Source organism: Puccinia triticina, chromosome 17A (genome assembly GCF_026914185.1).
Source record: "Puccinia triticina chromosome 17A, complete sequence".
Taxonomy (NCBI): Eukaryota; Fungi; Basidiomycota; class Pucciniomycetes; order Pucciniales; family Pucciniaceae; genus Puccinia; species Puccinia triticina.
This window is the reverse complement of record NC_070574.1, coordinates 2,888,505-2,916,371: the sequence shown is the minus strand read 5'-3', so window position 1 is coordinate 2,916,371 and position 27,867 is coordinate 2,888,505. Positions and strand designations below refer to the sequence as shown.

Below are 27,867 nucleotides of genomic sequence, written 5' to 3'. Positions count from 1 at the left end.
ATTTGCTGGCTCCTAGTCCGACATACGCGCGCAGTCAACGAGGGATGGGATGGGATGGGGGCCTGGACAGCTGAACACCAGGGCCAGAGTTGGCCTGTCGTAACGATGGCAATGGAGGCATTCGTAAACAAATAAATAAAGATGTATGTGTTGGTAATAAGGATATCCAAGGTGGGGGATGCATATTCAAGAAGGAGGGTTTGCAAATGATGACGACGGCGTTGAGGAGGAGATGGGGCGATGGTGGTGCGAGCGTCCGGGGCAGGGCGAGCCGAACAGCGAGAAGAAAGAAGCGGGGCTTACCAAGCAGGAGTCGGATGGCGGCACGAGATAGACAGACGTGGATGTGCGGCTACGGCTGGGCAGAAGGCTGTCTCGGTCTGGTGGGGGGGTGTTTGGAGGAGGTTGTGTTACATAGGAGGTTGGCTGGTCCACTCGGCGGGTGTCTGGCTCGGCAGGCGGCGGGTTCCGGGCGGAGAGTTGCTGAAGTCGCGGTCGGAAGGGCGCGGGCTGGCAGTGGGGTGGCCAGTCTCAGGGATATGTAAAGATAAAGACAGAGATGGGCTGATAGGAAGTCTTGTTGACAGGGATGAGCTGGCGAGATGCAGTACATACATATTTCCAATCTGGACTTTTGTTTGCGTTCAGCTGGTCCTTCCTCCACCACACCACCCAGATAATTGTCGGCTTGTACAGAACACTTCATGAGGCGCCGCCGTTCTCCACTAATCAGCCGCCCAAGCGCTGTATCAGAAGATCCCAGACGGCGTGCTCCGCTCCTCCTCTCGGTCGGCGCAAAGCGATAAGCCTCTCCTGCAGCCGGAGGGTGTCCCGCGCGGACGTCGGGGATGTCACAGCATAGTGGGGCTCACCTCCAGCCGCCGAGGATCCCGCCAGCAAGGAGGAGCAACGACGATGAGCTGGAAGAGTGCACGGCCGAGCCGGCTGAGCCATCCCCTCGGAAAGACTTCCAGCCCGTCCCGGCCGGGCGGAGGGAGCGGATCTCGGATTCAAGAATCGCCCCGGGTGCCCGTCCGACTGCCATCGCCATCCCGACTCAAATCCATCGGCCTCTCGCCACTCATCGACCACAACTCGCCCCTGTCCCTGCCCGAATCCGAGCACGCCCGGCTCAAGTGGCTCAATCGCTTCACGCCCCGCTGGAACGAGTCCAAGGACGAACGCCTGGCCCGCTTCAAGCTCCGGGCCCTCAAGATGCGCACCCGCAGAGCACACGTACATACATGGCCTTCACCTTCCTATGTTCCACATGTCTCCACCAACCTGATCCGCCTCTCTACATCCCCTAGCTCAGACCGAAAAACTCCTCAACTCCTTCCAACGTCTCGATGCATTCACCGGCACAATCTTGCCATCAGGTACGTCCGATTCTCCATTTTTTCTCTCTCTTCTGGATCCCATATGCAGAAACACATACAACTGATTGTGAGCTTAGACCTTATGATTTCCTTCAGTTTTTTCAAATGGGCGCCTTCTCGAGAATCTCCCCCTGAATCAGAGCAGCAGCAACAGCAACAACAACATCATCATCATCAACAACAGAGCCGACCAGCCGGGAAGAGTAAGAAAGGACGAGAGGACGGGCCGGGGGCGTACCTGACGCCCAATCGGATCTTACACCCCTACTGGGTATCCAAGAAAGCCGGCATGTCGGTCTGGATACTGTGCCACCAAGACATCCTCAAGCATCGTAAAAAGTTGCGTGAGTCGGAAAAAGCGCGGGCGCGCCACCCCCACGCAGGCCTCGCTCACGCCTCTCAATCCACCACCCTTGCGGTCCCACAGGCCCGCTCTACAGGTTCACCCACGAGCCCAAGTTCTCGCCCCATCTGGCCGACCAGATCGCCAGCCAACTCGTCCGCCGCGTCGCCCAGGAATCCGTCGTCTTGCGGGCCTCGTTGGGCCGGCCTAGGTCGGGCACGGTCGCCTCTCTGGACCACTTGGTCGGCGCAGCGCGCCCGGGAACCATGGCCAGGATCTCCGAGCATCCGGCCGTGGCCAGCGGCCCGGTCCTGCTCAGCTACCTGAAAAGTCTCCTGCCGTCCAGCCCGGCCGGGCCCGAGGATCCCGGGCCCCCCGTCGGCCAGGACCTCCCAGACCCTTCCGCCTCTCTCGGCGCGATACTCGTCAAGTCATCCAGCCTGTTCCGCCAGCTCGCGGCGCTCCAATCTCCTGAGGGGTCGAGTCCTGCGCCGCTATCGACCAAGCAGGGCCCGGCGGAGCGGCAGGACGCGCTGCTCTTCTCGCTCGATCTTCGCGACGGACCGGTGCCGGTGTGGGACCTCGAAGGCCTGTTGGCCCGGATGGCCAAGCCGCCGCCCCGAGCAGCATCCGGCACCCCGTTGGTCACCGCCGCGGTCGGAGGCCCGTCGACCGTGTCGGCCGAGACTAGTCTGGCAGCGGTGCTCGCCGGCCAGATCGACGAGGCCTTGCGCGGGCCGGGCTGTCCCCTCACAGCCGATCCCGGGGCCTACCTGGTGCCCCTGGCCGAGCGCACCTACCCGCTCATCCTCGCCCTGCGCAGGGCTACCTGGTGGCTCGGCCAGGGCTTCGAGCCCGCCCATTTCGCCGCCATCCGCTCCATGCTCGACGAGGCTCTCGCCCGCAAGCACCTCCGCCACACCCAGTGGCTCCATTGGATCCGCAGCCGAAACACCGTCGAGGGCAAGATCAAGCGCAACGGCCAGCTCTGGGTCCCCTTCGAGACTCGCTCGGGCACCCCTAGAAAGCTTTGGAGACGCGTCTGAACTCCGCTGGCTTCCCTCTCATGTCGGCTCTCGCTCTTTGCCAGCAGTTCAACGCCGTCTACCCCTTTCCCCAGCCGTTTGGATTGCAATACCCACACTTCCATGCGCATGTCTGATGGTTCTGACCAAACACAAACCGTAGTCCTGTCACCCCGGGCAGGCCGGTTTGTGAATGGCAGAAAGGTTATGGCACCACAGGTAGTCGGCCACTGTATGATGTTGTTTCAGCCAAGTCCTTGAGATTGCTGCATGTCAACTGGCATCAGTTTCTTGAGTTTTTCTTGCAGTGATATACACAGTGACCCTGCAATGTAAGTGACCCACCTGTAAGCATGAGAGCATCCATGTTGCTGCAAGAGTAGCCTGAGGAGTAGTAGAGTAGCTTACTACTGCTAATCTTGCCTGTCAACTGCATTAGCATGTTGTATGCACCTACAGCTTGTGTAAGCTGTGTTTGGTGCATGCTTTTGGGTGGGGAGCAGTCCCCTGCAGTGCCTGCATAAAAGGCTGAGAGATTTTCAGCTCATGAGGAAATGAGAAAGTAAGGAGGGGACAATCCAGAAGGGACTTGGATTGGACCAAGGAGGCTCGAGGTGGTTTGAGTGAAGAAAATCTCTGACTTGATAATTTATTTCAAATCATAGGGGCAGAATATACAGCAGATCCAAAATTGCTTGCGACTTGGGCCACAAATTCATAAGCTTTTGGCCGCAGCTGCAAAGGTTTTGCGCAGCTGCAGACCACCATGCACACGGGCCAAGCGCGCCTCACAGCAGCGCTGCCGGCGGTAGCGCCAGGCTACCACCACCACTGACTGTGCCAGCCTATTGCGACCACTCCCACCAATCGCCGGGCCACACCAGTCACCACCGCCACTACCAACAGCACTTTGAGGACCGCTGGAACCGCTGGACCATGTGAATCCTTGCCAAGACAGATCAATCACCCAGGATATTGGCCAGAGGCTTGCAAAAGCTTTTGGATATTGGCCAGTGCAACCCACTTCAATCAATTGTAAGATCCACTCCTCCTTCTATTTGGTTCACCCTGCAACAATCATAAATCTGATAGAATCTCATTGCAGGCAATGTATCACAAATATTTAGCTTCATTCAAATACTCCGTTGTTCAGGCAGCCCTGGATGGATTAACTTTGGAAGAGATCAATGTCTCACATGCATCCGATGTCAGTTCCAATTCTCTGCAACAATGGTTATCACTTTACAAAAGAACTAGGTCTGTTGTCACCAATCCAGCAACCTACCAGAAAAGGGGTTGCCTGTTAGCTCTCAGTGATGAAGAACGCACCTTTGTGTGGGAGATGGTTGCCAAAAAACCAACTGTATATCTGGAAGAAATTCAAAACAGGCTCATTGAGAAATGCAATACTCGAATATCTATACAGACAATATCAAACAAGCTGCACAAACAATTGAATTTATTGTGCAAGACAATGAGGAAGGTTCATCCCCATCAAGACATGGAGAAACGAGCAAACTACACCATCCTAATGGCCGACTACAACCCTGAATGCCTTGTTTTCACTGGTTTTTTTTTTTTGTAACTTAATTAACATCCATTGCTCATAAAATACTCATCCCTCTCATGGCCAGATGAAAGCGGGATCTGTCTGGACGGGGTTCTTCGTACCCAAGGTTGGGCCACAGTTGGGGAGAGAACACAAAGAGCCGTGGTTGGACGGGCAACACACCGCTTTAACCTCATTCCAGCAGTCGCCCTTAGCGGGCTTGTTTCTGTCATGATCCAGCAGGAGACGGCCAAACAAGTAGATTTTGAATATTACCTGGAGCATGTTTTGGTGAGTCCCTTTGGCTCAAATTGCTTACTGTTATGCTCATTTGGCATGCTCTCATTTTTTCAAGCTCCCCAACATAAACCCTTTCCCCAGGCCTAACAGCCTTTTGGTAATGGATAACGCACAAATCCATCACAATGGCCAGATTGAGGAGATTGTCGAGGAACGGGGATGCCATTTAGTCTACCTGCCGCCAAACTCCCCCAATATGGATCCAATAGAGAAGGCATTCAGTGTATTAAAGTCAACTTTACAAAGATATGGTGAGTTAGATGGGGGTGAAACCAATGGGGTTGAGATTGAGGAATATTCTACACTTGTTTTCACCCCAGAGCTCATCAGAAGCCTGTTCCAAGGCTCTGGATATATTGAATAACTGTTCTTGTATTCCTTCCTTCTGCACGCTTCCCTCTCTCCTTTCTTTGGCTGGCCTGTCTCTCTCCTTTCTTATCTCCTTTCTCTTGCTCTTGTCTCCCTTTTCTCAATTCTTTCGGTTCTCATCCAGTGTATCTAGTTCTATGATTCTTAGTCTATGCAAACAACCTTAAAAAAGGATCTCACAAGGTGTTAATGATGCACAACACTTAGTTGTGCTCATTTGTTATTTCCGGTCGTTGTTTCTGGTGATGCACAAAACTTAGTCGTGCTCATTTGTTATTTCCGGCAGAGAAGAGAAAACATTTGCTTAAAGATGAAAAAAGGATACAACATGGGAAAATCAAAAACATCTATGATTGACTATGATTGAAGATAGAGTGATCATTTGCAATATGCGGCAGAGAAGAGAAAAAATTTTGCGTACAAAAATAAAACCCATCTATGATTGAGAGATAGAAAAAAGGAGATGATACAGGGAACAACAGAAAGTAACAAGGCAAAGGCCCGGATACATTGCCTTGATAAATACTAAGTCCCACGATGTCGCCTCAAATGATCGGGATATTGCTGAGCAAAATTCACAAGCGATTGGGCCGGTCCTTCTGGAATTCCTGCCTCATGAAGCTTGCGGGCTTGAAACAACTGAAACATGGACCAGTGTGTTATACCAAGGCTTCTCATTCCATCATTCACTGCGGTGGAGTCTGGATCAACATGGGCAAACCGTAAGAAGTCTGCAAGAGTGCCCTCGTCCATAGGTGTGTTTGGACGGGATGGTTGGGATCTAGGTTGATTTAAGCTGGACCCGGACCCTTTGCTTTCTGAGCTAGTCGTGTTTGTTGGAATCAATCTTGAGCAAGTCTCTTTTTTTTGAGTCAATCCTAAGCTGAGGCCATTTGTGGGCATACCCATCATGTTCATCATGCTCATCATGTTCATCGGGTTGAACATCAAATTCATCATTGATAGAGGTTGGAAAGCGGCTGGGGAAGTGGCTGATATGGCTGGAATCGCGGGAGTATTTGGCACAATCTTGGGTACCCTTGGTGCTTTCTTCTTGAATTGGAAAAGGTTGGATTTTGGGGGGCATTTGAGAGTAACCCCGCTGTTTTGAGACCTCTGAATGTACAACAGCATTATTTTTTTTCTCAGTGACATATGTATCAGCAATAAAAGCGGGGTCGTGAGACTTACAATAGCTTGAGCCCAGCGAGTTGTTTGTGCCGGGTCAAGGTAAAATATTCATCAGGGTTCTCATCCAATCTGCCGCTATGTTTGCAGCCCGCCGAGGAATTTATTCCTGTTGCGCTTCATGGCGCACTTTTCCTAGTTGAATCTTTCAACAACTAACCTAGGATAAATTCCTTTTAGTCGTCTAGAGTAGCCTGAGATACCTGTTATCTCCGAGCTACTTGAGTTACTTGAGTATGGGTTGTGGGGGGATGGAATCCTCTTCTCACTCTTTTTGCCTGCCGTGCGCAGATTTGATCTCTGCTGGCCTGGCCTTGAGAGGAGAGGGGGGCGTGTGTCTTTAGGTCACTCCCCTCCATCCAGGCTGTATAGGGACACCTCCCTAAGGTCCGAGCCCGAAGGGCGGGTGGGACCCCTAACTGGGCGGGTGGGTGGGGCAAAAAAAGAGATTTCTTTTATCCTCTCCCGGCGGACGGTTAAGGTTGAAACCTTGACGAGTATTATTCCGTTCCGATAGGTTTCTTTGGCCAACGGTACCGAGCTCTTGGTCTCTGCCTGCCGGACTTGTGGTTCCTGCCGCAGCATATGCTTTGCGCCTGCTGCGCTCCTTGGTGCCGCCGCCTTTCTGCGCGTTCTCTGGCCCGTCACACCCACGGGCCTTTGCCGCTGGGGGACTGCCTTGGGTCCGCAGCTCCTTGGACATTATCACCTCCCACTGCGTTCCCGGTAATTGGCTAGGATTGATAAACACACCAATCTTGTGACTTCCACTGTGCTCCGAGGAGGGTTTGTGAATGATCTTGAGCTGTATGACCAAGTCGGAAAGGGAAGCCGCCGCCCGTGCGCCTTTGGAGGGTGAATCACTTGGTGTCCCCGCGGAACTGGAACCCGTATGGATGCTCTTGAGATGCTTGTACACTGATTCTTTCTAAAAGATTTAAAACCAAATTCAGTCGATTATCAAACCATTAAATCCAGGAATCCTTCACTCACCTCAGCTGTGACCTTTGGATCTTTCTGGACCAAGCGCACTACAATCTTCCGGTCTTCTGATGCCCCTTCGCCAATCAAGAGGAACTGTTTGAAGAGTTTGGATGAGTCGAGTCGCTTCTTCTGACTTGCTGCAAAGGTACGTTTAAAGGGGATGATGGCATTCCAGTAAATTTTCCCCTCTTTGTCCTGGTCGCGAACAAATCTAGCAAGGTTGTCATTATCAAGCCGTTTGATTTCTAAACTTTTGAATGATTCTAGGTTAGCATCATGCGGACTCCACTCAAGAACTATCTTATCCTCATCTGAAACAAATTTCTTAGTTAAGGGGGCATTTGGGGTGGGGACTCATTGTTTGCAAACATTGGTTGGAGGATTTTGGTTGGGCATTGGCGTGAGCAATAGGTACTCAATGTGTATTCGAACCTTAGGACTTTCTGAATCTTGCTTGAGAGGCTGAGCCTCTCTTGGTCGAGAAATAGGGGTTGGGGAAGTGGCCAAGAGTGATGGGTTCACGTGTTGACCAAGCCTAGTTGAGGTTCCTGTTGTGTGGGATGCTGGGGTTGAAAGGAGCGGATCCAATTCCACGGTGACCTGCTGGCGTCTGACAAAGGCAGCACGGCGAAGATCTTGTGCTTCGACTAGATGCGCAGTTCCATCAAATGCTGTTGGGACGTGTCACTCCAAAGGTGACATCAAGGGGTGGTGGAGCCACTCCTCCAGGTCAGCTGAGCTGTACAAATCCTGTCAATTGAGATCACACATGCTGATACAGTGATCACTGTCAGTCTGATTGATGGACGAGCTGGAGCGCGGGGTGAAAATGACTTTACACTTGCTGATTAATCTGTCTTGGCAAGGATTCACGTGGTCCAGCAGTTCCGGCGGTCCTCAAAGCGCTGTTGGTAGTGGCGGTGGTGACTGGTGTGGCCCGGCGATTGGTGGGAGTGGTCGCGATAGGCTGGCGCAGTCGGTGGTGGTGGTGGTGGTGGTAGTAGCCTGGCGCTACCGCCGGCAGCGCTGCTGTGAGGCGCGCTTGGCCCGCGTGCACGGTGGTCTGCAGCTGCGGCCAAAAGCTTATGAATTTGCAGCCCAAGTCGCAAGCAATTTTGGATCTGCTGTATGCAGTCACAACTAGAGAGCCCCCTTGCAAGATCCAAAGGGGGCCTAGGAGACTAAAATAGACAAAAAATCTCACATGAGATGGAAGGAAAAACAATAGACATATGCTAAAGTAAACTTAACATATGGAAGGAGACATTAACACTTGTCAATGGAATGGAGGAGACATTACAACTAGTAATGGAATTATAACATCAAATATTATTGATGGACTGGAGATACATCACACACTAGTGATGGAAAAAGATGAGTTGGATGGGGGGGGGGGGGGGTTGAGCATCACTATTCAGTGATGGAAAAGAGAAATGAGACTGTGAGCAATAAGATGGCCAGAATTCTGACAAAGGCTTACTCACAGGATTAGCAAAGGGTAAATTTACTCCTGCTTGGTCCCAACAGGACCCTGGAAAGCCCCTGAAGAGGTGAGGTAACCATAAATCCAAGATTCCAGCAAAATGCATACATGGGGGGGCTGGGGAATAGCTTTGTTTGGTTGATTCATACATCTTTGTGTGTCTGCTTGAGGCAACTTTGGCCTGGGGGAACCCAAAAAGCCCAACAACAAGCAGAGTTCTGCGGGTCTTAGCAGATTTATGTGACTGATTTTCAGCAGAAATAGGACCCAGGAAAGCCCCTGTGGAACACAGTAACCTAAATCCCCCAATTTTTGAAAGATTCTTGAATTCGTTGAGCTCTTTCATAGCTAGGAGCAGGCCCAGAGCTGTGCCAACAAATTCACTCCGTTTTTGTGTGTACTTTTTTTTGGTGTGGACATCAAGAAACACTGTTGGTACTATGTAATTTTTTTGAGTTGGTCATTGCTGCTGGATAGAGGAGCAGTGTCAGATGTAAAAAATAATAATACTTTAGATTGTATGTTTATGTAGAAAAATCTAGAGACTCAGGGTGTTCAAAGTTGACTTGCATAAAATCATAACACCATAAAATCATAAAATTCTGAGGTGAATAAAATATGTACACCCAAACACTCAAATTAGAGCAACATTTCTAAAATGGTACATATAAAATCATCATCTGAAAAATTTATGAGTTTAAAAGTTTTATGATTTTAAAAGTTTTATGATTTTATGATTTTATGTAATGAAAATTTTATGATTTCAACTTTGAGCACCTTAACTTTCATCTTATAAATATAGAGGCTTGTAAAAATGACTGCTGCTTTTGTTGGAAAACAGCTCCCAAAGTTTGTTTATGTTGCTGGGACCATTTCTTGAACAGATCCCCATTAACGTCTACCAGGCTCCTTTTTTGGGCTACAACATTCTTGTGAGTTGTCAGCCAAAATTTGGCCAACATTTGGGAGTTGTCTGCCCAATTTTTTATGATTTTTTACGGATGTACTTTGCACACTGAAAAAAACTTGTTGTGCACTGCAGGGGGGTCCACTCCTAGCTTAACACAAGCCCCTCGTTTCAGAGGGAGGCGGGTGAAACACCGCCGGGCACCTCTTTCAGAGCGAGCTGCGAGGCGCCCCCGGCGCACCGGTCCCCCGGCCCCTGGAACGAGGGGATTGTGTTAGGCTAGGGTCCACTCAAAGTCCCTGCCACAGTGTGTGGTAGCTCAAAACGCTTTGGGCACTGTAAATGAAAAGCTTGCAATTCCGCTTTTTTTTTCTGCCAGCAGGCAGAGGGGATTTTTCTTTCCCTCCTCCATTTTCTTAGGGTATTTGGACCCCTCAGCATGACATAAAAAAAGGATAATAAAAAATACAAGAAATAAGCGGAGCACCTCCCTGGGGATTTTCAACCTGCTAAAAGGCCATGGATCAGGTACACAGCCCCTCAAAAACAGATTTTGAGGGGCAGAAGTACATACCCCATCACTTTGCCGTGCCGATGGCCGGCACAGGCTGATCCCAGAGCGGAGTACATGCACACTCCCCCAATGACCAGCCAGCACACAGGGGGAGTGCAAATCACTGGTCATAAAGTGAAGCACTCCTCTCAATGACTTGAATGGTCCCGGTCATTGAGAGAAGTAAACAAACCTCTCCATGACCAGGACTGTTCCGGTCATTGAGAGGAGTAAACACACCTTGATGACTGGAACAGTCCCAGTCATTGAGAGGAGTAAACACACCTCTTGATGACCGGAACAGTCACGGTCATCAAAGGAGTAAACAAACCTCTTGATGACCAGAACAGTCCTGGTCATCAAGAGGAGAAACTCTTGGTGACCAGACCAGACCCGGTCATCAAGACTAGGATTAATTCTTGAGAGGAGCACTCTTGATGACTGGGCTCTTTACTTGCCCAGGTCATTGAGAGAAGATTAAAGACTCCTCTCAATGACTGGGTCTGTTCCAGTCGTTGATAGGAGGAGTGTATATTCCTCTTGATGACCGGCATGGACCTGTTCATTGAGAAGAGGGTTTAATGCTCTGAGTCTCAATGACTGGGACAGTTCCGGTCATTGAGAGGACTGTTTAGTCCTCTTGATTACTAGAACATTCCCGGTCATCAAGAGGAATGCTTAATCCACTTGATGACTGGTGATTTGCACTCCCCCTGTGTGCTGGCTGGTAGTTAGGAAGTACCCCCGGCGTGTACGGAGAGTCCCTTCGGGACCCCCGTTTGAGAGGCTTTGTTAAGCTCGCCTCATGCCCGGGTTCGACCGTCGGCCTTGTCCACTTGTCGGAGGACACTAGAAGCTACCACTTAACCTCACTTGTCACAATGTCATCATCCATCAAATTTTCACTCGCAACGAGCTCAAAGCATACTTCCACATCAGCGCCCTCGGCAGGATTCAAACTACCCAATGCTTCCAAACCTCCAGCAACCAAACAAAAATCCAAATCTGTTTTGAACCAATTTAATGATGAAGACGATGACGAACAAGAAAGCGAGCAAAACAAATTACAATCACTATCACAAGCCAGTCAGAAAAATAAGTCGAGTAAAATGATACCGATCGTTCCAATCTCAAGCTCTAAACTATCACGACAACAAAGACTTGCCCAAGAAGAAGCCACCAAACTAGATTCTACAATCTTCGAATACGACCAAGTTTATGATTTGATGAAGCTTGCCGACAGCAAAGCGAAATCGGAGAAGGATCAGAAAGGTGCCGAAAGGAAAGTGAGTTCAACGCAGTTGCCTATCTTCAAACTTCGATCCACTTTAATTTTGCGTTCTGATGGGTTTATGTATGCACATTGAAACTCAAGCCACAATATATATCCGGTTTAATCGAAACAGCCAAGCAGAGGAAAATAGATAGAGTTAGAGCGGAAGATAAATTGGTCCAGCGCGAAAGAGAGTTAGAAGGGCAAGAATTTGCGAATAAAGACGAATTCGTCACACCGGCTTATTTACAACAACAAAAAGAATTGAGAGAAGCTGAAGAGGCCGAAAAGTTGAAAGCCGAAAAGGCTCCCAATAAACAAGCGATGACGACGTTCTATCAGAATATACTAGAAGAGGATTCGAAGAGACACGAGGCGGCCGTCAAAGCAGTGGCCGCTGCGGCAGCGACGACAAAGAAAGCATCAAGTAGTATCTCCCTGGGTCTCTCTGCAGCTCTTTCGAACGCCAAAAATTCCACCGAAAATCCCGGTCAATCGTCTCAACCACAATACGATCCCGAGCCAGAGGCTGTACCAAGCGAAGCCAAACTGGCAGTCGAGATAGGTAAAAAGCTGGGGCGAAAGGTGGATATAGACGACGAAGGGCGCATCGTGGACCATAGACAATTACTAACCGGCGGATTAAATCTTGGACCACCAAAGCTTGTGGGACCCCAACAGCCGAAGAAGATCGGCTTCGCTTTGCCAATAGCCGAACGAAAAGCTCAAGAAGAACGGGAGAGATTGGAGAACGAAGCCTCCGGAAAAACAAAAGAAGAAGACGACGAAGAGGAAGGCTTAACTCAAGCCGAAAAACTCAAGCTATCTCGAGAAAGACAATCCAACTTGTTGCAGCAGCAACTAATCGAATTGGAAAACAAGAAACGCAAACTGGAGGAAGAGTCTAGAACAGAGAATATGAAAAAGGTCGCCAAACGAAACGATGATTCTAAGATTGAAATGCTGAAACAGCAAGCTCTGAAACGAAGACAAGAGCGCCAAGCTGCATTGAAGGAGTCAGAAGCCCAAGCTCCATCATCTTGATCTCACAGCGTTTTTTGTTTGTCTTGTCTGCTATTTGACTCTAATTATGATGTTTTTTTAACTTTTCAAGCGCAATGATCCGGCGAAAATCCAAAGCTCAATTGTACTTCTCTCTGTATACTTGTGACAATTCTTGGTCATTCGATGGCACACTCTGTATAATTGCAATTGCTCGCAATTTTATCAGTTCAAAATGTCAGCTACATAATCATTGCAACTTTTTTTACTCATCTTTTACCTGTGGGCAATATTTGTGTTGCAGTGGCAGTAGAGTTCTATATCAGCTCTGGTATGTGAACCATTGAGAAATCAAAATTGCTTCTGTTTTTTCTCCCATCAGCAATGGAAGCCTATGGAATTGCACCAATTCATGTTGGCACTGAATCACACAAAGTTCATGCCGAACAACCAGTCACTCTTCGAAAAATCAAAATTCCTCTGTCAGACGCAAATGAACATCTGCCCTTCAAATCCTTAATCAACCACATCTTTCCAAGCTACATGAGATCACATGTTGTTATGGAGGATTGAATCATTTGCCTCAGAACAGGGCAAAATTTGTTGGGGACAGTATGAATAAAGCTTGGTGTTTCAATAAAGAAAATGTATATACAAGATCAAAACAATGCAGTAGGAGAATCATCAACATCAAACAATAAACAACTTTTGGCTGGGACCTGCTTGCAAAATCCCAGCCGAACATTATGATGGTTTTATGTCAAATTTTTGATGTTGGAAAGAGCTGCTGAGGGACCTAGGGAGATATTAGTTGACGCCTTCTTTTTCGTCGCCGCCGCATCCCAGTATCCTCGGAGAGAGCGTCGATATCGCTTGTTGATTCCGAGCCTTTTCCGCTTTCAACTTTTCGCCCTCGTCATCCTCTCTTAATGCTGTGTTGACGACGGGCGGCTTCAAGTTTAACAATTTCGAGGTACTTCTCTCTGATCAGCGGTTCACCTTCGAGCAACCAAGCGATACTGTCTTCTATATCATCTCTCAGATATCTAGAGTCGATGGCAGTCGGAAGGTACAAGTTGGATCCCGAGGACGCGGCAACTGAGAGCTTATAGACATCACCTTCTTTGAACAACTTGATACGGGCGGTTAGCACTTCCTTGACACTTTTTTCTGCGAAAAACTTCTTGAGGATGATGTGCGCATAATGATCTATCGGGCAGAAGTCTCTTAAGGGCGCGGTGTCTTGGGGAATAATACTTCCTGCCAGCTTCTCTTTCCTTATTTTTTCTTCTGCTTCGAACCATATTCGTCCTTGATCCTTTGCGAATTTTTTTTCAATGTCTTGTAAGTCCTGTTGCTCTTTCTGCCCGAGTCGCCCCTTCGCTTTTTGCGCTTTCAATTTCTCAAGCCGAAGGCCATCCTTACTCTCAAGGTACGTATTAATCCTGGACTCGCGGAATTTATCTTGATTTTGGGTAAGCGACTTCGCAATAAGGCCTTTTGGTTCAATTAGCTCATGAAGTCTTGCGAAACCTTGGTCGGGTACAAGGTCAAACGAAGGGTTTGTGAGAACGCGTGCCACGTCGATAGCCCTGATGGCTGTCAATTCAGAATTGCGAAGTCGTGGAGTCGGGAGGATTATTGGCACATTGAGATTTAGTAAGGCCATCGAGGCTTCAGGATCTCTGAAGACGTTGAATTTGGGGCTGAACAGTTCGTTTTCCTTGTCGTAATGCATAAAGCCAGTCCAAATGATAGCAACTTTGTCTGTAGCGTTGGCCTCTTCGATCAGCTTAGCTAATCCAGTAGGGGCGCATTTCACAACGATGGTAGTAAACTTGTTGTTTTTAAGTCGATTCCGCAATTCCTTTTTGGTAGTTTCAATTGCTCTCGCGAGCTTTGTGGCGTCGAAGCTTGATGCTCTATGCTTGGCTAAATCTGCGGCGCTAAGCCCTAGGATTTCCCCTTCCCCTTCTTTCTTGTCAAACGTGACAAGTTCTTCTAGCTTCGTGGCGCCGTGAATAGGCGAGAATATCGGTTTAGGTTTACCACTACCAGCCACCTGGAGCAAGAGGTCCCACAACCTCCTAGTGAGTTCATTTCGAACATAAGCGTATCCACCTCGTGAGACGATCATCTCAGGGACAATTCCATTTAAAGCTCCGAGCATACTTTGCCATTGATCATCGGCTTCGCCATCATCAAAATATATCAAGTGGCCCTCTTCCACCGATTCATCAATCTTTTGACATAATTGGAGAAATCGATCCTTTGAAGATTTTAAGAACTCATCGGCGTCGAGCGGAGCCCGATCCAACAAAAGCTTTCTGACTGGGGGAATTTGGCTTCTGAATTGATCCATTTTACGAAGAGAAACGTTTAGCATAAGTTCCGCCGTAGTTCAGTTCGATCAAACAAACAAGAAGAGGAAGGGGATTGTTTTTTCTTACCCTGGGTCCAGTACGTTGCACATTTCGCAGAAGCAAGGAAAGTAACATCTCCAAATTAGTCTATTCTTTCTTATAAATCAAACAAGAAGAAAGGTTCATTACCGTCATGCATCACGCCTAACCAATCACTAGCTGTGGAATACCGGAGGAGAGAATCGCGACAAAAATGATCACAAGGTGGAAGGAGAAGAGTCAGTTCAAGTCATTTAAACATCATGGTCTAAGAGCAAAAAAGGAGGGGAAGGCAAGAAAATGTTGATGCAAGAATAGCATGGATTAGAGATAATTAGTCGTGCGACAAGATTGAAATAATTAATAGCCATGATAATAGTGAATCAAAGAGATTTTGGCCATATTAAATACATACCTCCACGAAATTGCATAGCAAAGACAGATGAAATATCCCAGCCATGAAGAAAGTTGAACGCAATTTGGAGAACGATTATGTTGAGACGCATTTCAAGCAGGCCAAATAAGTTGGTATTGGGTGAAGCTGAGTGGACGAAATGCAAACAGATACTTGTACTTCTCTTGAGGAAGGGAATGAGTGATGGGCCTACTGCTGCATCGGAGTCAGCTTTTAAGTTTGCCAGACTCCACCGAGCTCTACTCGAGGCCGGCCGCTGCCGGCCGGTCGAATCGTTCAGTGAAAGACTGAAAGATAAGTTTCATCGACATCCATTCCAGACATGCAAGAGCTGTATAAATGTTTGGGCCAGAATGGAGGTAAGAGCTCGAGTATGTGGTCAATACTGAGCGCTCAAGAATGTCTCATGCATCACTCGGTATTGTCGGAACTCTTATGCCCGTTGGCAGTTTTTTGCATCCCTGGATCGTTCGTTTCTGCCACTCATCGACTGTGCCAGGAGTTGGGAACTGCGAGCCCCATATTTCTGGATTTACATAGGAGTTGTTATTCCTCATTTCAGGATGAGTGGCAGCCGACAGACCGTGATGGCTGGGTTAACAAAGATTCAAAAACGCAGAAATGCAAGGAAGCTTGGGATGAACATGAACAAAGCTAAAAATTGGACGCTGGAGCTTCTGTATGTGGGCGAGGTTCTTCCCGAGCCCGAATGTGGTTCCAACGGGTGACACCGGAGCGGTGAGACCGACGAGAATGGCTCGGCAAATGTTCGGCAAAAGTGATTTTCCTCACCGGTTTCACGGAACACATTCCCGGTACCCGGGAGGAGCAAGTCTGTTCTAGAGCTTATCGGTGTAACGTGCACTGAATGCTGTTTGTGTAGGAACGTGTGTACATGCGATGATGTTTTGGATTAAGTACATCCTCATGATTGGAACCTGTACACATACAGCATTTCTAACGTTGAGAGGTTAACAATCGGGTAAACTGAAAAAGAAAATCGCAGAATGCTCATGTTTCCACCGTGTTGTTTCTGACGACGCTCAAGACCTTGTAAAAGCTTGGCACAAGTTTATTGTGCAGAAGAGAAATTTTTTTTGTCTCTTTTTATAAAAACCAACTCAAATGCCGACTGGGAGATGTTTTATGTCAGAGAGGGCAACACCAGTGGGATTGCTAGGCTATCAAGACGTGTTTTACAGGAGATAGAAGTGAAAACGGGCTGCAAGGAGAGAGAACGAGAAATGCTGATGGGCAATTGAAATGGAGGGTGAATTGATTGGACGTGGCTTTTGAAAGTGTCTTGGGCCGACCCTGCGATGAATAACATTTGGTGGACTTGCTCAAGACCCTAAAGATTAGATGAAACTAAGGACTCTGACTTCTTCATTGAGTCTGGCGGTTTTACCATGCGAATCGAGGTCTTCCCAGATCCAGAGACTAACGATTTTTTCCGAGTCTGATCCGATCCAACCTACCCTTCGAGTTTCGACCGCAGAGGTAGGGGACTCGACCGAGCGGACATCGACGGCTTCCGAGCCTTCCCATACCTTCACTCCATCCATCGCCCCACTCACACACCGGCCACTTTCGTCAACAGATATCGAGCCGATCCGAGACGTATGGCCAAAAAGAGTTTTCGAGCACAACAGCCGCTTTTTCCTTGGATCGGCGGAGTTCTCAGAAACAGGCGCCAGTCGGAAACAGTCAATCGTGTTGTCTGAACGACCAACAATCACGTTCTCTGCTGCTTGCTGTATCCCGATCACGATCTCACCCAAGCTCAGCCCGGCCATCGGTCGGCGGTCTTTATCTTGGGGATGCTGCAAGGCGGTGATAAATCGATTGGTGTTCATTTGTAACGATGATGATGATGTCGAGGATCGGGAAGTAGTGATTTCAAAGTCAAACTCTTGCATCCCCACCGTCCATGCCGAAGGATAAAACGGCATCGGATACGCAATCGTCATCTGAAATCGCTCGCTCAACGGTTCCGAGCGCTTCAGGTTGAGTGACAGCGGCCAATAACAGCTATGATTCTGCATGTCCAAGGGTAGTTTGACGATCTGCAGTCTCCTTTTCGATTGAGCTGTTGTTGATGACCAGGATAAGCGGAAAAACTTTAGATGAAAGTCCACTGAACAAGTGACCAGCAAGGGGAAGTGAAACTTGGCTATCTCAACTATTTCATGATTAATCTTGGAAGAACTAGATGATTTGGTTGTCATAGACGGCTGAAATGATCCGACCTCTTGAAAATCGAGTGCCGCTGGATAGGCGGTATCTAGTGCGACGCTGGGCAGGTTAATCTCATAAAGAGTAAACAGTCCGGTGGTGTAAAACACTGATATCAGGACAGTAGTTTTCACAGTTTGGGGAGTATCGGAATTGCCGTCGCATGATTCGTCAATGCTGATTTCAGTCACTCCCTGTCCAACAAGCAGGGAAGTGTCTTGAGCTTCCTCAGTGGGTGAAAGGTTCCCAACTAGGACTGATTTCTTCTGTTGTTGGTGATTGAAATCATTCTGAAGATTGTAGACGTAAACAGTTGGGAGAGACTCAGAAGACCTGGATTTGCGAGCGATGAATAGAAGGGAGCGATGGAATCGGACAATCGTGTTGGGTGTTGGGTTTTTCGAATCTTGAGATCGATGAAGAACATTGGTTGTCAGAGCTTGAGAGGAAGTAGAGGGGCTGTCAGATTGATCGATGACTGGCGTGATACGAGTCAATCCTGCAGATCCCCGTCTCCAATTCAAGCTGATTCGACAGAGAGTCTTCCAAGTATGGCCAAGGTGCGATTGTCCATCAATCGTAGCTTCCGAAAGCTTCCGTTTCCCTTTTCGATCCAGCGGAATCCTGGAAGATCTGGATTCTATTGAACCACGCAATCTTTGATCGAGCGCCGGTGAAAAGGGGTGCTTGAGTCTATCAACAGTGAACAGAGAGTGGTAAATCCTTCGCCATAGCTACGTTTGTCGATGGATCGAGAAAGAAGTCATGCATTCGGTATTTAGCAAAGATGGCACTTCGTAGTATCCCATGGGGCTGAGGAGGCCCCCCAAATGAAAACAGAAGAGAAAACGAAGCACCGCATACTTGAGGTTCATCACATAGTCGATTAAACCTTTGGGAGATCCGGGAGGCTGTTAGGAGTTCGCTGACCGAAAGATATGAGAGGATTTCGAGCAGGGTTTCCTCGCTCAATTTCTCGATGTGAGGAGAAGTAATAGGACGAAGTAGGTAGGCTGCTGGTGGGTTCTGGTGGGATGGGCTTGAGGACATGTTTTTTGTTCTGGTCGGGATAGCGAGCAGGAGCGAACTTGGTCCCTCGATCGGATTCGGAGGCGCGCGAGGCAACCATCCGAAGGAGAGACACCCTACCTCGCAAAACAGTGGAGGACTTCCCTTCGATTTACACGGCCGTGTAAAGGCAGATTTGGCACTTGTAAAGCCAGATTTTTACACCCTGGTTTTACACGCACTTTTCAGCGGCTAGATCAAACCAGAACATCCCTCTCGATGCCCGGTACAGACCAATCGTTGAGGGGACTCAACCCTCTCGATGCCCGGTACAGACCGGCCATCGAGAGTACGCAGCCCTCTAGATGCCCGGTCGAGACCGGCCATCAAGAGTACACAACCCTCTCGATGGCCGGTATAGACCGGTCATCGCGAGGACATAGCCCACTCAATGACCGGCCTGTACCTCGAGAGGACACATCCCTCTTGATGGCCGGTAGAGAGGGCACCACCCTCTGGCAGATCTCACCAGGAAAAAAAAAATAGTCACTTGATGACAAGTGACATCATGCCAGCTCCAGCAGGCTACCCACCATCTGCCCACCATCTAACCAGTTTAAGAATTTCCACAGGAGATCCTCAGTTTTTGCTGGGCACCACTGGTCCCCATTTCTGGTCAGCTCATACTCAGCTTTAGCTCCCAGCTTATGCTCAGCTTTGGTGCCCAGCTCATGCTCAGCTTTGTTGCCCAGATCAGAACCAGTCCTGATCCAGCTTATTTTCAGCTTTATTCCAGTCATGGCTCAGCTTAGACTCAGATTAGGACTATCATTGGCCCAGCCAATGCTCAGCTTTGGACCAGTATTGGCTCAGCTGATTTTCAGCTTTGGATAAATCTCGGCCCAGCCAATGCTCAGATTCTGAGTCTGACCACTCCTGTAACAGCTTATGCTCATCTGTGGACCAGCCTTGGCTCAGCTGATGCTCAGCTGTGGACCAACCTTGGCTAAGATAATGCTCAGCTGTGGACCAGCCTTGGCTCAGCTGATGCTCAGCTGTGGACCAACCTTGGCTCAGCTGATGCTCAGCTGTGGACCAGCCTTGGCTCAGCTGATGCTCAGCTGTGGACCAGCCTTGGCTCAGCTGATGCTCAGCTGTGGACCAGCCTTGGCTCAGCTGATGCTCAGCTGTGGAACAGCCTTGGCTCAGGTGATATTAATCTTTTGAATAGTCTCAAAAAATCTGATACTCAGCTTTGGAACAGCCTTGGCTCAGCCAATGCTCAGCTTTGTACCAGCATTGGATCAGCTGATGCTCAGCTTTTGAAAATTTTTGGCCCAGCTGGTGTTAATCTTTGGAACAGTATTGTCCCAGCTGATCCTAAGCTCTGCACAAGCCTTTTCCAAGATGATGCTCAGCTTTGGACCATTGTTGGCTAAGCTGATGCTCAGATTTGGAATATTCTTGGTCCAGCTGACACTTGGATTTGTTTCAGGCTTGGAATATCCAATGCTCAGCTGTGGCCCAGGCTCAGCCAATGCTCAGCTTTGGCCCAGGCTCAGTCAATGCCTACTGCTCAGCTTATGATGAGCATCAGCTGTTCCTGGGAAAAAATTAGGATCAGCTGACTGTGCCACATTGAGTGCTCTGGTGCAGTCCTGCAAGCTCTACAAGTGCTGGTGGAGCAGACTTGGAGCAGCGCTGGAGTAGCTCTGGAGCAGAAACCAAAGCTGCATCATGTCACTTGCCATCAAGTGACTATTTTTTTTTCCTGGTGTCTGTGCCGGTCATCGAGGGGGTACATCTGTACCGGCCATCGAGAGGCTTGAGTCCTCTTGATGACCGGCGTTGTGTCCTCTTGATGTCCTACCCACCGGTTGTCAAGAGGCATGTGTCCTCTCGATTACTGGTAGAGGGGACACATCTGTACCGGGCATCAAGAGGACACTGTACCCTCTCAATGACCGGTCCGTACCGGGCATCAAGAGGGGTCTATACTCTCAATGACCGGTCTGTACCGGCCATCAAGAGGGATGTGTCCTCTCGAGGGACAGGCCGGTCATCGAGTGATTGATGACCGGTCTATACCGACCATTGAGAGGGTTGTGTACTCTTGATGACCGGTCTCGACCGGGCATCTAGAGGGTTGCGTACTCTCGATGGCCGGTCTATACCGGGCATCAAGAGGGTTGAATCCTCTTGATGGCCGGTCTATACCAGGTATCTAGAGGGTTGTAAATGTAATGGTCGTGATGGGGAAGAAGGCACTGTCTGGGTCTCGTGTACTTGAGTATGTAGATTGCTGAATGAGGAAGGGCTGATGATCCCCTCCCGGCTCCCCTATGACTATGGGAACTGTGACATGTGAGTACAATGTAACATGTCCCTGGGGTAAGCTATGGCGCGTCCTCACGGCTCATAACATTACCCTGCCCTTAACGCCCAAGCCCCCGGCTCTGCGTCCTCTCCTGGGTAGCATTAAAAAAACCACGTGGGTAAAAAAGCTTAACCCATCATCTAAACCTCCTCTTCCTCTTGTGCCGTTGCGCCGCCCCCGGAAACCTCCGCGAAAACCCCTCGAGTAGTTCCTTACAATGGTCCAGATTTCCCTCCGGCTCCCAAGAGTTGTCCTCCGGTCCGTAGCCCTTCCACACAATGAGGTATTCAATCCTCTTCCCTCTACGCCTGCAGTCCAAGACCTCGTCCACCTCCCATTCCTCCTCCCCTTCTACAACGACCGCTGTTGGCTTTTCCGTACCGCGTCCAGTAATTGTATCTGGCTGGTGTTTTCTAAGGACTGATACGTGGAATACAGGGTGTACTCCCCGCATTGAAAGAGGGAGTGTCAGCTTATACACCAATGGTGATATTCGGTCAGAAATAAAAAATGGTCCTAGCCATTTGTGTGATAGTTTTGGGCTTGGCCGTGTCGTGGATATGTGCTTGCTGTTCAACCATACCACGTCTCCTGGTTTCCAGTCTGGTGTTTCTCTGACGCCTTTGTTGAACTGGGCCTTCATTGTTGTCTGCGCCTCCTCAAGGGCTGCCTTCAACTCTTCTTGGACTTGCCCGATCTTCCGCAATCGTTCCTCCACGACTGGCACACACTGGTCTGCTGAAGGTATCCCGCCATAAGTCAAATCAAATCCGTAGTTCGCCCGGAAAGTTGAAATGCCGGTTGATACATGAGTGTTGTTGTTGTAGGAGAATTCCGCCATTGCCAATAGAGATTCCCAATCGTCTTGCTGGTACCCAACAAAGTGTTGTAAAAACTGCTCGACCGCTTTGTTAACAATTTCTGATTGGCCATCAGTGCGAGGGTGGTATGCAGTTGACGGACATAGCCGAATTCCTAGTTGTTTGCTCAGCTCCCGTGTCACTTGTGACAAGAAAATACTGCCCCTGTCTGATACGATAGTTTTGGGCGTGCCATGTAGCCACCATACGTTCCTGAGCATTAGATCCGCCAGACCTTCCGCCGTCATGTCCTTCCAACAGGCCACGAAATGGCACATTTTAGTCAGTCAATCTACCACTGTCAATATACTGTCGTAGTTGTTTGACAATGGTAGGTCAGTGATTAGATCGTAAGTGATGTCGGTCCATGGGCCTGCCGGTATAGGTAACGGTGTAAGAGTTCCGAAAGGCTTCTGTGTTGAAGGTTTGACTCTCTGGCACAATCCACATCCATCAAAGTATCTGTTGACGAATTTCTTTGCCCCTGGCCAGTTGAAGCAGCGGCGGACTAAAGATAGCGTCTTGAATCTTCCCGGATGTCCCGCCAGTCGACAGTTGTGATGACTGCGTAGAATCTCAGTCTTGATGAAGTCATCGGCCGGAACTTGAACGACCCCTTTGTCGTACAGGACACCGTCGTGAACCGACAAGCCGGGAGATTCCCGCCCCTGGTTGGCTGGTTCATGTTGACATGCATCAATTACTTTGGTCAGTTTCTTGTCGGTTTGTGTAGCCTCACGGATAAGACTTATCAGCTCTTTGTCTGACATGACCTGTCCCTCCCCTTTTACCTCGGCAATTCCCAGGATATCGATCTCGAACCAACGGCTGGCATTGTCCAGTTCAACGGACTCATCGAGGAACCATTCATCAATCTTGGCCACCTCCGCGAACGTCTCTGGTGTGATATTATCCGGCCGGAGCAGCTGGCCGAATGCAAGCTTATCTTCTTGCGGCGGCGCTAAGTCCGGGCGTCGTGATAGTGCATCAGGTTTTGTTGATTGCCCGCCGGGTCTGAACACAATGTCGAAATCAAAACATCCCATTATCTCCGCCCATCGTGCTTGCTGGCGCGTTAGCTTTTTTGTTGTCATAAAGCTTTCTAAGTTGCGGTGATCGGTGTAGACGATTGCCTTGAGTCTGTTGGGGTTGCCTTCCAAATAATGACACCATTCCTTAAATGAAGCTACTATTGCCAAAAGTTCCTTATTGAATATTTCATAATTACGTTTGGCCTGGATGAGGGATCGGGACAAATACGCAACTGGGTGAAGTTCATGGTCTTTGTCGCATACTTGCGACAGTACCGCTCCTAGTGCGAAGTCAGAACAATCGCACTCCAGTACAAATGCTTGATACGGATTGGTGATCTTCAGAACAGGCGCTGTGGTGAAAGCCGTTTTCAGTGATTCGAACGCCATTTGACACTTCTCGTCCCAGATGAATTGGGTCCTTGCTCTGGTCAGGTCGTGGAGGGGCCGGGTGGTACTTGAGAAGTGGTCGATGAACCTCCTATAGAAGTTCGCGAACCCAATGAATCGTTGCAGCTCGGTCACATTGACGGGCCTCGGCCAATCCGTCATGGCTCGGACCTTTGTGGGATCCATACGCAGTCGGTTACACAATATCAGTAGCCCTAGGTATTCCACTTCAGTCCGTGAGAATTCGCATTTTTCTGGTTTCAACCAGAGCGTGTGCTTGCTCAGTATTTCCAGGATACTACTGACTGCTTCCTTGTGGTCGGACCCCTTTTGGGTGTAAATCATAATGTCGTCCAAATAGGCCGCGGTGTCCACTCCGATGCGCCCGAGCAGGATATCTTGAATAAAGTATTGAAAAAATCCGGGAGCTCCAGTCGGGCCAAAAGGCATTGTTAATGGTGCAAACTGGCCTGCCTTACAAATGAATGCAAGTTTATCTTCGTCCCCTTCGGCTACTCTTAAATTTCCGTAAGCGTTCCGCAGATCCAGCTTTGTAAAAGTGTCCGTGTCGAGGAGACTATCGACTAGGTCCATAGTAAGTGGTAGCGGGTATCTATTTTTCACTGTGACGGCATTCAACTTCCTGTAGTCAAAGCACGGCCGCAAGTTGCTGTCCTTCTTCCCCGTAAACAGGACAGGAGCTGCCCAAGGCGAGGTCGTCCGCCTGATGGTGCCGTGCTTGAGTCCTTCTCTGATCAACCTGTCCAGGGCCTCATTCTCCGCTGGGGATAAGGGGATAATACAACTGGCTTTGGGAACCGCACCCGGCACAAGATCGACCTTGAAATCGTACTTGCGTCGGGGTGGGAGTCTTTGGGCATCCTTCTTTCGGAACATCTCAAGGTACCGGTGATAGCAGCGCGGTACCAGCTCTTTGGCCGTTTTTGTCGGTACCGTCTTCTTTGCTTGGGCCGCAAGGTGCGCTGACTTGGACCAGGAAGTCTTGGCTGCACAGACATCTGTCGAATCTAAGGGTTCTGGAAGAGGTACCCGCTTGCCAGTTGTCCCTAACATCTCATATGGGCGTGGAAGGGTAATGGACTCACATCGCGGGGGTGTTATCCCGCACAAAGTGCGCACCCCCTCTTCAATTATCCTCGCTTGCCTCCCTACGGGCTCCTCCCCGTCGCTGGAGGTTTCTTTCGGATAAGACAAAACCGCGTCGGCGGTTGCGATGGGGCCGGGTGGTGTTGTAGGAGTTGACGTTCCGTCAATCTGGGGTTTCAACAGGTGTATCCGCTTGCCAGTTGTACTTAACAAAATGACTAGACATTTGGGGTTAATGGACTCACATCGCGGGGGTGTCATACCGCACAAAGTGCGCACCCCCTCGTCAATTGTCCTCGCTTGCCTCCCTACGGGCTCCTCCCTGTCGCTGGAGGGTTTTTTCGGACAAGACAAAACCGCATCTGCGGTTGCAATGAGGCCCGGCGGTGGCATGGAGACTGGTGTTCCTTTGGCCTGCGGTTCTAATGGATGTAACCGCTTGCCAGTTGTACTTAACAACGGGGATATGGAGTGGAGGGAAGTGGACTCACATTGCGGGGGTGTTATCCCGCACGTAGTGCGCACCCCCTCGTCAATTATCCTCGCTTGCCTCCCTACGGGCTCCTCCCCGTCGCTGGAGGTTTTTTTTGGATAAGACGAAACCGCCTCCGCGGTCGCGATGTGGCCCAAGTTGGTGGTTGGAAGTGGTGTGCGAATACGACGATCCTTCCAGTTGATGAGGTGTCTGTACCGACGGATCCAGGGTATTCCCAGGATGCCATCGTATGAGTCTTTCAGTTTGGTGACAATAAAGGTAGTTGGTGTCAGTTTGTTATCGATGATCAGGTTGATTTCACGCGAGGTTTGGCTGGTTGATCCATCAAACCCCAATATCGTTCTCACGGTGGACGAGGGCCTGCACTGTAGCTCCGTCTTAAGAATGAACTTGTTGCTCACGACATTGTGTGTGGCTCCTGAGTCGACAAGGAATGTGGCGCAGGGGGTTGTGGCTAAGAGAAAATGTACTGGTTTGATTGCTAAGGAGAGGAACATCCGGGGGTCGGTAGCATTAGACGTGATAATGCTACTTGTTCCAAACTCAGCTAATACAAGATCTCTGCTGCTCGGGGGAGGCACAACCTTCACTCCCGAGCAGCGCCATTTTTTGAGCCCTCCGCTCGACCTGCACCGCCACTCGTTCCCGTGTCCGCCGTCAGACGTCGAACCTCTTCCTTCAACTCCGCAATCCGGGCCGCCGCTTTGCCTTTCCCCTTCATTTTCTTTGGGCATTCCCTTGCTATGTGGCCTCGTTTGCCGCAGTGAAAGCATAGTCCCGCCTTCATCATCTCAGCCTTATCCTTCCCCGAAAGGTGTCCCCGTAGCGCCGAGAGATCCATGGCGTTCGGATCGGCGGCCGTGGTTGGGGAGGGGTCGGGATAGGTCGGGTCGGCACCGTTTATTTTGTTACCAGATTGCTGAGGTCAACAAGCTCTCTGAACTGAACGCAAGCGAGGAACAGCGCGAGGCGGACATCCTTCTTGAGCCCTTGTTGATACTGGCTCATCAAGGTCGACTTCTCCCACCCCGTGTCGGTTGCGTGCTGGTTGAATTGAAACGTGTAATGGGATACTGATTTCGTTTGCTTCAACGCCCGGAGCGCCTTCTCCGCCCTCGGCCGTTGTTTGGTGTCGTAGAACATCATTTGGAACGCCGTGGCGAACTCCATGTAAGTGACTGGCTGGCCTGCGAAGATTCTCGTCGTAAAGGGTTGAGCCCACGTACTCGCTTGGCCGGTCAAATAAGATATGGAAAAGATGACCTGGCTCCGATCGTCGGGAAACATCTGAGGGTTTGATAGGACGTAGAGGCCCACCTGAGTCACGTAGACTTCGGCCTTCGCGCCGCGCGTGCCGTCAAACTTGTCTGGGACTCCAACTTTGGGTCCTTTCACTGGGGCCCCTGCTGGGTTCGGTAGTGGGCCTTGTTGTTGCTCCGGAGCCATAGGTGGGACAATGGGTACGGCGACGGGGGCGACTAGTCCAGCTCTAGTCTCCGCTAGCTCAGCTTCGGCTCGTTGTCGCAGGGCCCTTTCTTCCTGGATCGTGGTCGCGAGTTGGTCAACCCTAAGGCGTAGTGCTTCGACTTTGTCAGCCATGGGGTTGGTGTTGTTCTGGTTTTCTGGATTCTGGTTCGGTTGGTTTTCTAGTTCGGTCGGTTTATTGGTTTCTGGTTCTGTCGTCTGGTCTGTTTGGTTCTAGCCTTGTCCCCCGTATAGTGATTCAGCAATATGTAATGGTTGTGATGGGGAAGAAGGCACTGTCTGGGTCTTGTGTACTTGAGTATGTAGATTGCTGAATGAGGAAGGGCTGATGATCCCTTCCCGGCTCCCCTATGACTATGGGAACTGTGACATGTGAGTACAATGTAACATGTCCCTGGGGTAAGCTATGGCGCGTCCTCACGGCTCATAACAGTAAATCTGGCAGGTATTCTGGCATCTCAAGCCTGCGGAAAAGCTTCTAAAGCTAAAAATTACAAGGTGAGTCAGATCTGGCTTTACAAGTGCCAGATCTGACTTTACACGGCCGTGTAAATCGAAGGGAAGTCCTAGTAGGCAGCAGAAATCACATTTGGCTGGGGAAAAATTTCAAAAACTCCAACCCAATTTATATCTTGACTCAGGTATGTAAAAGCTATCAAAAATCTGAGCAGACAAAGTTGTCCGCCTACATCTGCCCTTCCAACTGTCATCTCCCTGAGACAGTGGTGTCCGCCTTTGAGCCCGAAAAGGGAAATCAGGAATTTGTGAGCGCTCTTAACACAGGTCCTTTGGGTAAATCCATACTTTGACACATGCCAAAGATGGTCTTATGTACACATCCCTCAAGTCTGACAGAAAAATACAAATAAACAACCCAATGTGTGTGATTATCAAGAAGGTGCTGTCAGGTTGCAGAAAAACATGCACTAAAACATCTGCTAGCACTTACAAGAAGTCTTGTGTTGGATAATTGTTTAAAAATCAGGTTTGGGTGTTAAAAGTATAAAAAATGTAAGCAGAGAGCCATGCTTTTTGCACGTCTTTTGGGGTAGCTCATTTGGCCTCAAGTACGTTTGTGAAGCTGCTACAGAACAAAACATGACAAAAGGTCAAAAACACAAACTTAGCTAAGTCCCTCAATCAGAGGTGCACAAGTGCTGTTGTAAAGTGAGAGGGACTGAGGGCCTGTATCATATGAATTCTGTTTTTCTTGTGCAGAGAAAACAATTTTTTTTGTGCTTTTCTGATTTTTCAAAAAACTCACATTTGGAAAAACAGATTTCAATAATGTGTACCACAAGCATCACTTTTGATTCCTCCTCCCAGTGGTCGGCAGATATGTTACAATATGTCATAGGGGTCATTTTGGATATTGTATTTTTTTTCAATATCCAATTTGCTTCATTTTGGATAATGTGACCCCTTTAGGCAAGTAGCATAACATACTGTAACTGAATTTTCTTTGTGATTTTTCAAGGCCCGTAGTACCAGTGCAGTGATTACTGCACCTGTAACTTAAACTTGGTTTCAGACAACAAGACCCACCAAGGTACGCTTGGCAAGTTTTAATGAAGTGATAGGAGTGGTTGGCTCAAGATGAGTTTGTTTGATTGACACAGTATAACAGTTTGATTCCCAATATAACGGTTTGTAAGTTATGCAAGAATTGAGAGTGAGTTCAGTGGTTGTTTGCAAATATAAGGGCT

At 49.1% G+C, this 27,867-nt stretch overlaps 4 protein-coding genes across 4 annotated transcripts; 2 read left to right on the top strand and 2 right to left on the bottom strand.

Annotated features, from left to right (window-relative positions):
• Positions 1 to 915: 915 nt before the first annotated feature.
• PtA15_17A252 (uncharacterized protein) lies at positions 916 to 2,768 on the top strand (the record flags this gene model as incomplete). Its single annotated transcript, XM_053164349.1, has 4 exons — positions 916 to 1,236; positions 1,316 to 1,379; positions 1,457 to 1,723; positions 1,807 to 2,768. The coding sequence occupies 4 exons, from the start codon at positions 916 to 918 to the stop codon at positions 2,766 to 2,768; spliced, it is 1,614 nt and encodes a 537-aa protein (XP_053028325.1).
• Positions 2,769 to 10,961: 8,193 nt separating this feature from the next.
• Positions 10,962 to 12,397, top strand: PtA15_17A251 (uncharacterized protein; the record flags this gene model as incomplete). The annotated part of the gene is made up of 2 exons (XM_053164348.1): positions 10,962 to 11,366; positions 11,456 to 12,397. The coding sequence occupies 2 exons, from the start codon at positions 10,962 to 10,964 to the stop codon at positions 12,395 to 12,397; spliced, it is 1,347 nt and encodes a 448-aa protein (XP_053028324.1).
• Positions 12,398 to 13,162: 765 nt separating this feature from the next.
• Positions 13,163 to 14,717, bottom strand: PtA15_17A250 (uncharacterized protein; the record flags this gene model as incomplete). The annotated part of the gene is given in 2 exon segments (XM_053164347.1): positions 13,163 to 13,306; positions 13,320 to 14,717. 2 exon segments carry the CDS (start codon positions 14,715 to 14,717, stop codon positions 13,163 to 13,165), a joined length of 1,542 nt encoding a protein of 513 aa, XP_053028323.1.
• A 1,813-nt stretch (positions 14,718 to 16,530) lies between these two features.
• PtA15_17A249 (uncharacterized protein) lies at positions 16,531 to 18,457 on the bottom strand (the record flags this gene model as incomplete). Its single annotated transcript, XM_053164345.1, has 2 exons — positions 16,531 to 18,141; positions 18,272 to 18,457. The coding sequence occupies 2 exons, from the start codon at positions 18,455 to 18,457 to the stop codon at positions 16,531 to 16,533; spliced, it is 1,797 nt and encodes a 598-aa protein (XP_053028322.1).
• Positions 18,458 to 27,867: the final 9,410 nt, after the last annotated feature.